General features: G+C 38.0%; 2 protein-coding genes across 2 annotated transcripts; one reads left to right on the top strand and one right to left on the bottom strand.

Annotated features, from left to right (window-relative positions):
• The first annotated feature begins 787 nt into the window (after positions 1-787).
• LOC121260252 (protein SRG1-like) lies at positions 788-3,438 on the top strand. The gene is made up of 4 exons (XM_041162084.1): positions 788-1,155; positions 1,590-1,837; positions 2,031-2,355; positions 2,433-3,438. Exons 1-4 carry the CDS (start codon positions 904-906, stop codon positions 2,667-2,669), a joined length of 1,062 nt encoding a protein of 353 aa, XP_041018018.1. The 5' UTR covers positions 788-903; the 3' UTR covers positions 2,670-3,438.
• On the bottom strand, positions 3,349-9,179 carry LOC121258257 (pyrophosphate-energized vacuolar membrane proton pump 1). Its single transcript, XM_041159711.1, has 8 exons — positions 8,798-9,179; positions 6,155-6,729; positions 5,692-6,071; positions 5,377-5,463; positions 4,963-5,293; positions 3,975-4,385; positions 3,829-3,888; positions 3,349-3,718 (listed from the first exon to the last, which is right to left on the bottom strand). Exons 1-8 carry the CDS (start codon positions 9,036-9,038, stop codon positions 3,512-3,514), a joined length of 2,292 nt encoding a protein of 763 aa, XP_041015645.1. The 5' UTR covers positions 9,039-9,179; the 3' UTR covers positions 3,349-3,511.
• Positions 9,180-10,440: the final 1,261 nt, after the last annotated feature.

Below are 10,440 nucleotides of genomic sequence, written 5' to 3'. Positions count from 1 at the left end.
TCAATCTAGCTGATTTTACTTTTTATCTCTAGTTCTAAATAAAGTTTCATTTTGAATGTTAATATGATTTTAGATGGTCTGAATTTATACGTAAATAATAATATTTTATAAATTTTATTAAAATGTGTTTAAATAAATAAATTGAAATATATGTTTGAATGTATAAAATAAATTTAGATGAATTTAACACTTTTATAATAAGTTAAAAAAATAACGAGCTATATCAATAAATGATTTGAGAAGAGTTCAGTTAATTTTAATAACCAAACACATTCTAAAGTCTATTTTGAAGCACAGACAATCACTTAGCCAGGGCAAATTTAGCTCTTGAAGTCTAGATATAAGTTGCAATAAATAATATTAGGTATAAGTCTTAGATAGATAAATCTCGTATAAATTTTTTATAAAAAAGGTGAATCTTATTAATAAAAAATAATTTTTTTATAATTTTTTTAAATGAAATCTAACTTTTTACAAAAATTTGTATAAAACTTGTCGGCTTGTGCAAATCATTTTTCGGATTTGCATAGTGACTCGTACCTGTATCGGGAAGTAAACCAACAACAATCGCTGCCAAAATCTTGTTCAGTACAATCGGAAAATTTTATACAACTATCTCATTTTAATTTCATAATAAACGATTATTTATTAAATAATTTTTTATAATCTAGTGATGATCATATCTTAACTAATAGAAAGTACGAAGATGGTGTGGCGTATATACAAAGATTATGAACGGTAGGCGGTGCGCGAGTGCTATGTGTAGAATTTTCCTAACTTACAAGCAGTAAAAGAGTTCAAACATGTTCTAACAACACATGTCACTGCAAACTGTAAATAACGCCGTCAATCAAGTTTTCGGAAGAATCCTCTGAGCCTGAGTCCTAGTCAGGAACTGAAAACATGGCCGAAGTTTCCTTTCTCTCGGCGGGGGTACTGCTATCAAAGCGCGTCCAGGATATGGTCCTCAATGGTGAAGAACCCCCACCGCTATATATTTGTAGAGATGGTGATGCAAACGAAGATGTTTCTTCTGCATCATCTTCGATTCCCATCATCGACCTCAGTCTCCTCTCATCTTCCGCACCAAGCAATAAACAAGAAGAGGAACTAGAGAATCTTCGGTCAGCACTCTGTTCATGGGGCTGCTTTCAGGTATGTACTAATTATTCAACGTTGTGAAAGTATATATGTTGTGTTCATATCAAGAGAAACGCAGTTTTCTGCAGTTAGGACAAAATACTATGTTGACCTGCAATTCTGAAATCGGTTATGTAATTAGATTTGCTCTTGTTTTGATGGTCATGCAATAGATGCTAGGACATACCCTGAAACCGAAAAGGTGATACCAAAAAGAAAAAAAGATTTCAACTTTTCAATTATGGTTTCCATTTTACTTCTCCATTTTCTATGTTCATTGTGGCAGAAAGCAAGTAAACTGATAGCCAGTTTGTACTCAGTGATGACTAGATGTGCCATGATGATTCATAAGACCTATTTTGAAATGTTTGATGCGAGTTGTTTGTGTTTCATGATATGAATTTGAAATTCTTTCAACAGTAATTATAGTTTTTGTTCTGGTTTTGCAGGCAGTAGGTCATAACATTTCAAGTTCATTTCTGGAGGAGTTGCGTCAAGTGGGAAGGGAATTCTTTCAGCAGCCGATGAAAGAGAAGAAGAAGCAAGCTAAAGGGGTTGAAGAGTTTGAAGGGTACGGAGGGGATCCGGTCCCTGAAGAAGGTCAGCCCCTTGACTGGTCCGATCGCTTGTTTCTTGACGTGTACCCAGAAGATCGAAGGAAGACCAAATTCTGGCCAGAAAACCTGGCATCCTTCAGGTGCGCTTCCACCTTGACCCTTTTACTGGAAACAAAAAACCAATTAGATATTGTCGAAGAAACATAAAAAGTTGTAACAGAAATCAAATCCTGCAACTTGCATCATTCTGTTTTGCCATACTATTCATAAATCATCAAATGTCATTGACTAATTGACAACAGAAATATGTTTGAGATACTTGCAATTGTGCAGAGTTGTTCTAGAAGAATACACTGTAAAGATGAAGATGTTTACAGAGATCGTTTCCAAAGCCATGGCAAAGTCATTGAGTTTAGAAGAAAATTGCTTCTTGAATCAGTTTGGTGAACGAGGACCACTTCAAGTGCGTTTTAACTACTACTCATGTTGTCAAAGGCCAGATCTTGTTCTCGGACTCAAGCCTCATGCAGATGGATCAGGATACACAGTTATCTTGCAAGATGATGTAGAAGGTCTTCAAATCCTCAAAGATGGACAATGGATTACAGTTCCTACAATTTCTCATGCTCTCCTAGTCCTCATGGGCGATCAAATGGAGGTACTTTTTTAATATCTAGCTAAAATGTTGTGTGGTCTAAATGCTATTTTATAACTGGTTCTATGTGATATTAACAGATAATGACCAATGGGATGTTCAAGAGCCCAGTGCATAGGGTAGTGACCAACTCGGAGAGGGAGAGGATTTCTGTGGCTGTGTTCTATTCGCCTGAACCAAACAAAGAGATTGGACCAGAAGAAGGGTTGGTCTGCGAGGAAAGACCAAAGTTATTTAAGAAGGTGAAAGACTATGCTGATACACACTGGGAATTCTACCAGAGAGGAATGAGAGCACTTCATGTTGCAAAAGTCTAGGATTTTGCCCTCTTAATAATAAACTGATAAGGCAGTTTGCTTACATGTTACTTCTCCTATAACCTCTGCCCCTTTGTAGAAAATAAAAAGAAAAACCGAGGTGGTCTTGCTGCACGTTTGAAGATGCTTTATGTAAATATACTCAAGAACGTCTGATCTGAATAAGTTTCAACTAGTATGGAGCCGCCTGCTGTTGGTTCTTTGTACAATGATGGTACAGAAAATATAATATAGATAACTTATTTCCATGAATCAAATTATTGTTTTGTTTTGACCAAAACTCTTTCGCTGCTTCGCATCCTTCCAAGTGAGTGTAGCTCCAAGAGCAGAAACCAAGAGACCACTGCGCCATCTCGAGTTGTCCAACAAGTTACCATGCATAATAGGCTCCTCCTCCAACCTCTAAAACTGCGATTTTAGTTTGAAGAGCAACGTTGAAAGCCTTTTCCCAAAAAGCTTCTTGAACCAGTTGTGTTTTCAGAAGATAACTTGATGGGCAGAGGTAAGACATCATGGTTTATCAAGTGCACATACTATGATATTTATCAGTTCATGTGAACCTTTCGCATGATGTGAACAGCCAAGAAATAAATTCTTTTTTAATGATACTGTTTTAGTCTAACTTACCAAAAACTGAATTTTGCATATCAAGCTCGATTTTCAGAACGAAACTACCATATATCCGGAAGAATCATTTCCCAAAATTAATTCTCAAGAGTTCATAATTGAATCCAAACACTGCAAGTTAATAAGCCTCTTCAGTCAGACCCAAAAAAAAGGCAAAATGGAAATAAACTCCCCCCTCCAAACGGGGAAACCACCGCATCCATGATCCCACCCTCTCAGAAGATCTTGAAAAGCAGGCCACCGTGTGTGGCAAAGAAAGGAGCAAACACCAGAGACTCGACTGCCATGAGCTTAATGAGGATGTTTAGTGATGGGCCGGAGGTGTCCTTGAGCGGGTCTCCAATGGTGTCACCAATCACAGCTGCCTTGTGTGGCTCAGAACCCTTTGGGCCAAGGCTCCTTGCATGCTCCGAGGCACCAGCCTGACAACAAGATCCCAGAGAAACCTTATTAGTTCAAACATGGAATAAACAGGACCTGACCTATACATAACAACACTAGCCTGCTTTAACCATCATGACTTTGTGTTTACCTCAATATACTTCTTTGCATTATCCCATGCACCACCAGTGTTAGATGCAGATATTGCTATCTGTAACACGACAACCAAAAAGTAACATATAGTCAGCAAGCAAATTCACCAAGCACAAACAATATGCTTCAATATGCTAGCATTACCTGAACACCGGAAACAAGTGAACCAGCCAGAACACCAGATAGCGTTTCAACACCAAAGAAGGTTCCAACAATAAGAGGTGTAAGCATGACAAGGGCACCCGGAGGAATCATCTCCTTGATGGATGCATCCGTAGAAATCTTGACGCAGGTAGCATAGTCAGGCTTGGCATGACCCTCCAGGAGACCTGGAATAGTGTTGAATTGTCTGCGAACTTCCTCAACCATTTTCAAGGCTGCACTTCCTACACTCTTCATGGTCATGGCAGAGAACCAGTAAGGAAGCATGGCACCCACAATCAGTCCAATGAAGACCTTGGGGGTTAGTACGTCAACAGTTGAAATTGCAGCACGACTCACAAAGGCACCAAATAGAGCCAAAGACACAAGCGCAGCAGATCCAATAGCAAATCCCTGTAAACAAATGAGAATTGAAGAAGCTCAGTGGTATCCATAAAGAGAAAAGCATGGGAAAAGGAAACAATTGTTACCTGAAGATCAAAACAGATTACAAATCGCAAATAAAGGTAAAAAGATAAACAGTAACAGCAATCGCAAGAGTCTTCAGCCTAGCTTATGCAAAAAAAAGGAGTTTAAGGCCTGTGAGAGGCAACAAGCAGCTTAAATGATCCTGTCCAGTCATGATGGAAGTCACACCAGGGCAATCTTCCCAGACAATACAAGACTAGTTCAATTAAAATTAAGCTGTAAAAAGCTCTTAGTTGTTTGGGAGTATTTTAGGCCCTATGACTCAACTACTGTAATTTTACCAAAAAGAATTGACATTTTCATCCTTCATACATTGAGCATAAATGGAAGCAAGAGAGGATGGTGCAAGACTTTAGGTTTGACTGAAGAATTGATACTAAAACTTCATCATTTGCAAATTTACACTTAACCCCCAAAAAAATCATCTGCACATTTACAGCAAGAACATGAGCTACTTATAGACTCAAGGCCAAAGCGCATTCTATGAAACTATAACATGTACCTTGCCAATCGCAGCAGTGGTGTTCCCAGCAGCATCAAGGGCATCGGTTCTCTCACGGATTCGATGGCTCATGCCTGCCATCTCAGCAATGCCTCCAGCATTGTCACTGATGGGTCCATAAGCATCAATGGCCAATCCAGTAGCAATGGTGCTCAGCATTCCAAGGGCAGCCACTGCTATACCATACATTGCAGCAAAGCTAAAACTAACAAAAATGCCAACTGCAATGGCAAAAATTGGAATGATGACAGATTTGTATCCCAAAGCAAGGCCAAATATAACATTGGTGGCCGCTCCAGTCCTGCAGGAATCAGCAACATCTTGCACCGGGCTGCAAGGAAGTTCATAGGTTTAATACCCAAAAATTAAAAGCAAAAAGATAAAACCAAAAAGCAGGTTCGTGTTTTAAAATACCTGTATGCATTGCTAGTATAATATTCTGTTACAAACCCAATAATAAGTCCAGCCCAAAGACCAACACACACGCACAAGAAGAGCTCCCTGCACACACAAATGATTTCAGTAGTTGCATATCAATAATGTTCTACAAACTCAAGGAACCAACTTATGCAATTTGAGCAGGTTTAAAGCAGTATGAGTTGAAACAATTCTTAGTCCATGATTAAATCAGTGGGCAAGTCATACAGCACCTTTATACAATTTTATCAGTACTTAAATACAGCACCTTTATACACTACATAAGTTAAAGGAGTATCAAGTAAACCTTACCAATTTTTCACGACTTTTTGAACACCAAAATTGTAAATTGTGAAGGATGATGGTAGAGCAATCCAGCTAACAATCGCAATTCCCACAGTCATGAGAACAGTGGAGATAATGAGTTGCTTTTTCAGTGCTGGTTCAATTTCCTTGACAGCCTTGATCTCAAAGAAATCAGTTGCAAAGAGGGTCGTGACCAAACAGACAAGGATACCCATTGAACTGATGAGAAGTGGATAACACATTGCAGTGAAATCGTGGTTGATTCCAAAAGAGGAGATGGAAGCAACAACAAGGGCAGCACAAGATGATTCAGCATATGAGCCAAAAAGATCAGATCCCATTCCAGCTATATCACCCACATTATCACCAACATTGTCCGCGATCACCTAAATGAATGACAAAACTTGATCATTACAAACACAAGGACATCAGCTATAACAATTAATTTTAGTGAATGGATATGGCTTACAGCTGGGTTTCTCGGATCATCTTCTGGAATATTCCTCTCAACCTTCCCTACAAGGTCAGCACCAACATCTGCAGCCTTGGTATAAATACCGCCGCCAACTCTTCCAAAGAGTGCCATGGAAGATCCACCAAGGCCATAACCAGTGATAGCCTCAAAAAGGCCTTCCCAATCATCACCATAGTAAAGCTTAAAAAGATTAATGGCAATGTATAGAAACAAAAGACCATTTGCGGCAAGGAGAAAGCCCATCACTGCACCAGATCTGAATGCAGTAATGAAGGCTTTCCCTACGCCCTTTCTTGCTTCCAATGTAGTCCTTGCATTGGCATAAGTAGCAATTTTCATACCAAGGTAACCGGACAGAACTGAGGTGAAACCACCAAGCAAAAAAGAGACAGTGCTGAAAATTGCAGTTGCAAGTGCTGGCTTGCACAGTTTTTGAGAATCATAAGTGCAGGGACGGTTCTTCATGCTGAAGCCCTCCACAGAGCCAAGGAAGAGGAAGATCAAAATTGCAAATGCAATCATGAAGATCCCAACATACTGATATTCAGTGAAGAGAAAGGATGTCGCTCCTGTTACAGTAATGCATGCCACAACTTTAATGAAATATAGATATGAAGAAAAAGTGTTGCATGCAATATGTACATAAACTTAGCTTAATTGCAAAAATCCCGAATCGCCTGAGATTGTACGCATTGTTTATAAATTAAAATTAACTAAAAAATAATAAAAGATGGCACCGATAAAAGCAATGCATTGCACAGGATCACGCAGCAAAGTTAGCCATATATCAAGTTACAAATGGATAGCCAGTGCTACCCAGAATTAAGCAGTAAAGCTGTGTGAGAAAACCCCACACGGTCGCCGCATGTTGTCCACCGTGCACACTTCTAATGCCTTTCCCACGCCTTCCTCCACCATCTCCTTTTCAGCCTCCATCTCCTCAGTGTGCAAACCACAAGCCGACACGCGTGAATCCCATTCATCAAGACGGATCTTTTTTACCTTCTCAATATCGTAAGGAACGCAAACCAGCGCATGCTCCTACTACGTAATGAGAGCAGAGATCTTCAACAACTTCCAAGATCAAGTCAAATCTGGTGTGCTTTTCTGTTGCATCTCTTAAGATTCTTTGTGGCTACAGAAGACCACTTTGGGCCACAAACTTCTATCCTCCAATCTAGAGAACAAAAGTCCCATTAAGAAACTGTTTGCAAACATTGTCCTCCGAGGCTTTGGGAAAAATAACACATTGTGGTGCAAGAGTTTAACCATAATTAAGGTAACGTCAATCGACTGCGTATGCAAAATATTTACCAGTGGGAGTACTAGGGATGTCATCAGAGAGACATAAGACTAAATCCAATTTTCAGAAAACTAGAGCATATTAGCATTAATTGAGAACTGCACGCCCATATTTTCTTGTAAAAATAAAGGACGTTCAATCCCGTGTCTTCTCTTCTTTCTATTCCATCATTATCCCCGCAGAACCTTTTTTATATTTTTTTTTTTTGCGGTCCAACCACTTCTCATATAATAATCCTTGTTTCCATGCACTGCCACAGCTGGAACTACTTTATTAAATAAATAAAATCCGAACATAGATCCGTTTCCACATGCCAATGGCGTTCTTTTTAACAAAATAAGTACCTCTGTGGCAACAGATTCAAAACCAAACTTTATTAAGAGATGGGACAAGAAAGTTAAACTCTCAGCTACCAAAACACGGTAAGAACGAATGACCTTCTACACTCCTAAAAAAATAAGAAAATCCAAGGAATAAAATTTTGAAGAGGAAACTCATTTTACAGGTAATATATTATTTTTACGATAAACAAATCGTTGTCTTCGATGCCCAAAGTTGCACACGCCTACAGCACAAAAGCCACATATCGTGGATGACATTATTCAAGTGCGATGCACGTGCACCACACACTCATGGTAATATCAATAATAACAGTGATACCCTAAAAGCCAAATAAACTTATTTAGATAAGGACAAAAACCATTAACATGCTAATAAATAAGGTATACATCGACGCGTAGATCTAAACTTGGCAAGAGATTGCTGTTTACGACTTACGAAAATAATAATAAGAATGTGTCAAACCAAAAGGCGAAAAAGCAGATCTATGAGAAGCGCCAGCGCAATAACAGGCAGAAAAAGATGAGAAGTCCATCATCTATCTATACGTTATTAAAAAAAACATAGAAAGAAGATGTTTTCAGGAGGGATTTCTTTGCCTTAATGAACCTTAACACTCATTTGGTGTCCGTAAAACATTAATTTTTAAGCATTATTTTCAACTTCTTGAAATCCGAAAATTACAATTTGAACGGAAACATATTTTGAGAAAGGACAAAAAAAAGTTCACTGTTTAGCTTGTTTTCTCGGCAGACAAACGGGCGCAAAAGTTTGATGTTCTCTTGAGACGAGAAAATAAGTGGATACTAGAAATTTAAATGGTACTTTCTTTTACTCTCCTCCATTTCCCTAGCAGCCAAACAATGTCCAAATCACAAGTTTTTCTCGAATAGTAGAAACGTAAACATGTAAAGAGCCTAGAAACAAAAAACGGACGACAGCAGCAAGAGGCGCCAGATCTAAGTAAATCCTCACGATCTACACGTTACGCTTACCTTCAGAGATGGCGCTCTGAATCTCTGCGCACTTGAGGACGACATTCTGGTCGTTGATCCCTTCCTCCTCTTCGATCAGGTAGTCGCCGTAGCCGTTCTTGTTTGCGGACGAGGAAGCGTTGCGCTCAGGAGTGAGTTTCACGCGCGAGACAAAAAGCCACTGCACGAGTGAGAACGCGATTCCGACCAAGGCGCAGACCGGGATCACGATCTCCGTTGCAAGCTCAGAGAGCAATGCCATTCTCACAGCCCCTCTCTGGTGAACTTAAACGCCGGAAAATGCAGAGCCTCGGCTAAACACAGAACAGAAATGAAGAGACTACGGAAGAGGTAAAAAGAGTGGGAGAGTCACACAGAGCGGAGCTGTATAGGTGCGGCTCGGGTGGATTTATATTAGGAACTGAACGTACCTACTTCATAAAAATTATAAACAAATAAAAAATAAAAATATTAAATATCCGATAATTAAGGAGAAACGCTAGCGTGTAGATCCTTATTTTTGGTATTACGACGATTCTATAACTCTCACCGTTGGATTATGCGTTCGATTGGTGATGGACGGTGAAGTGGTGCTGATTGAGAATGAAGATGTGGGACCGGGTTACGTGGCGAAGCTGGGTTGATGAGGACAAAATAACCAGCGCAGACCTTTTTTTTTTTTTTTTCACAATTCATCTCAATTTAATTCATCTTATCTATAAAAATAAATTAAAAATATTTATAAAAAGAGACTAATTTATAAAAATTAAACATTAGATTTATTATATAATAAAAATAATATTACTATTTACCGTATTATTTTAAATCTCATCAATTTATAAAAAAATAATAATAATAATAAAAAACTACATATTATGAATGCCGTGACATTTTTATTTTGTCACAACATATTTGCGTAGTTACTAATTTTTAATAACTAATATATTGAGATCGAATGAAAGTATATGATCTGTATTTTTAGATCATTTAAATTTAAGAATCTCAAATAAAAAAATGTAAAATAAATCTATTTATTACTGCAGGAGAACTAAATATGTGAAGCGAAGGGATAATATTCGTTGGTTAGGAGAGGAGCAGGGGTGTTTTGGGTGTGCAGCGGAGCAGAGTATGATTACTGGGGTATGGTACTATAATATTGTAGTTGAGGATAATGTGTGCGGGTGTGTATTTTGGATCGGTTGCAGACAATGGTGACGTAGCTTGTGTTGAATGGTGTGCAAATCCCTCCTATCGGATAACAGAAATAATTTGGTCCCGAATGAGTTTTTTTTATTTTTTATTTTTATTTAATGATTAAGAAATTATTTTTTAATAATATTATAAATTATTTTTTTAAAAAATATTTCTAATGATTAAAAAAATATATAAAAAAAAAATTTAAAATATACTATTCAGTGGCGCTATTCCGGACACATTTTCGGTATCACCGCTCATCGGATAAATTCTCCGTTTCTTTTGCTCTTTTTTTGTTTTTTTTTTTCTTTTCATATTATTTCCGAATATGTGTTTGTCTCCATGTCCACTCCCTCTGTCTTCGCTCCAGTAGTCTCCTGTCCTGTAAGAGTATTCCGAATGGGTTATATAAGGTAAAATGATAGTATTATTTATTTATTATTTTTTTTATTTAAGTTTTTTTAATTTTT

This window comes from Juglans microcarpa x Juglans regia, chromosome 1D (genome assembly GCF_004785595.1).
Source record: "Juglans microcarpa x Juglans regia isolate MS1-56 chromosome 1D, Jm3101_v1.0, whole genome shotgun sequence".
Classification (NCBI taxonomy): Eukaryota; Viridiplantae; Streptophyta; class Magnoliopsida; order Fagales; family Juglandaceae; genus Juglans; species Juglans microcarpa x Juglans regia.
This window is presented reverse-complemented; position numbering and strand designations above follow the sequence as displayed.

Excerpts from the sequence above, each read along its gene's own strand:
- LOC121260252 (XM_041162084.1), top strand. The coding sequence starts at position 904 with ATGGCCGAAGTTTCCTTTCTCTCGGCGGGGGTACTGCTATCAAAGCGC. Across the intron at positions 1,156-1,589 it reads GTTCATGGGGCTGCTTTCAG|GCAGTAGGTCATAACATTTC; the intron begins GTATGTACTAAT and ends CTGGTTTTGCAG. Across the intron at positions 2,356-2,432 it reads TCATGGGCGATCAAATGGAG|ATAATGACCAATGGGATGTT; the intron begins GTACTTTTTTAA and ends TGATATTAACAG.
- LOC121258257 (XM_041159711.1), bottom strand. The coding sequence starts at position 9,038 with ATGGCATTGCTCTCTGAGCTTGCAACGGAGATCGTGATCCCGGTCTGC. Across the intron at positions 5,294-5,376 it reads TATACTAGCAATGCATACAG|CCCGGTGCAAGATGTTGCTG; the intron begins GTATTTTAAAAC and ends ACTTCCTTGCAG. Across the intron at positions 4,386-4,962 it reads CCACTGCTGCGATTGGCAAG|GGATTTGCTATTGGATCTGC; the intron begins GTACATGTTATA and ends ATTTGTTTACAG.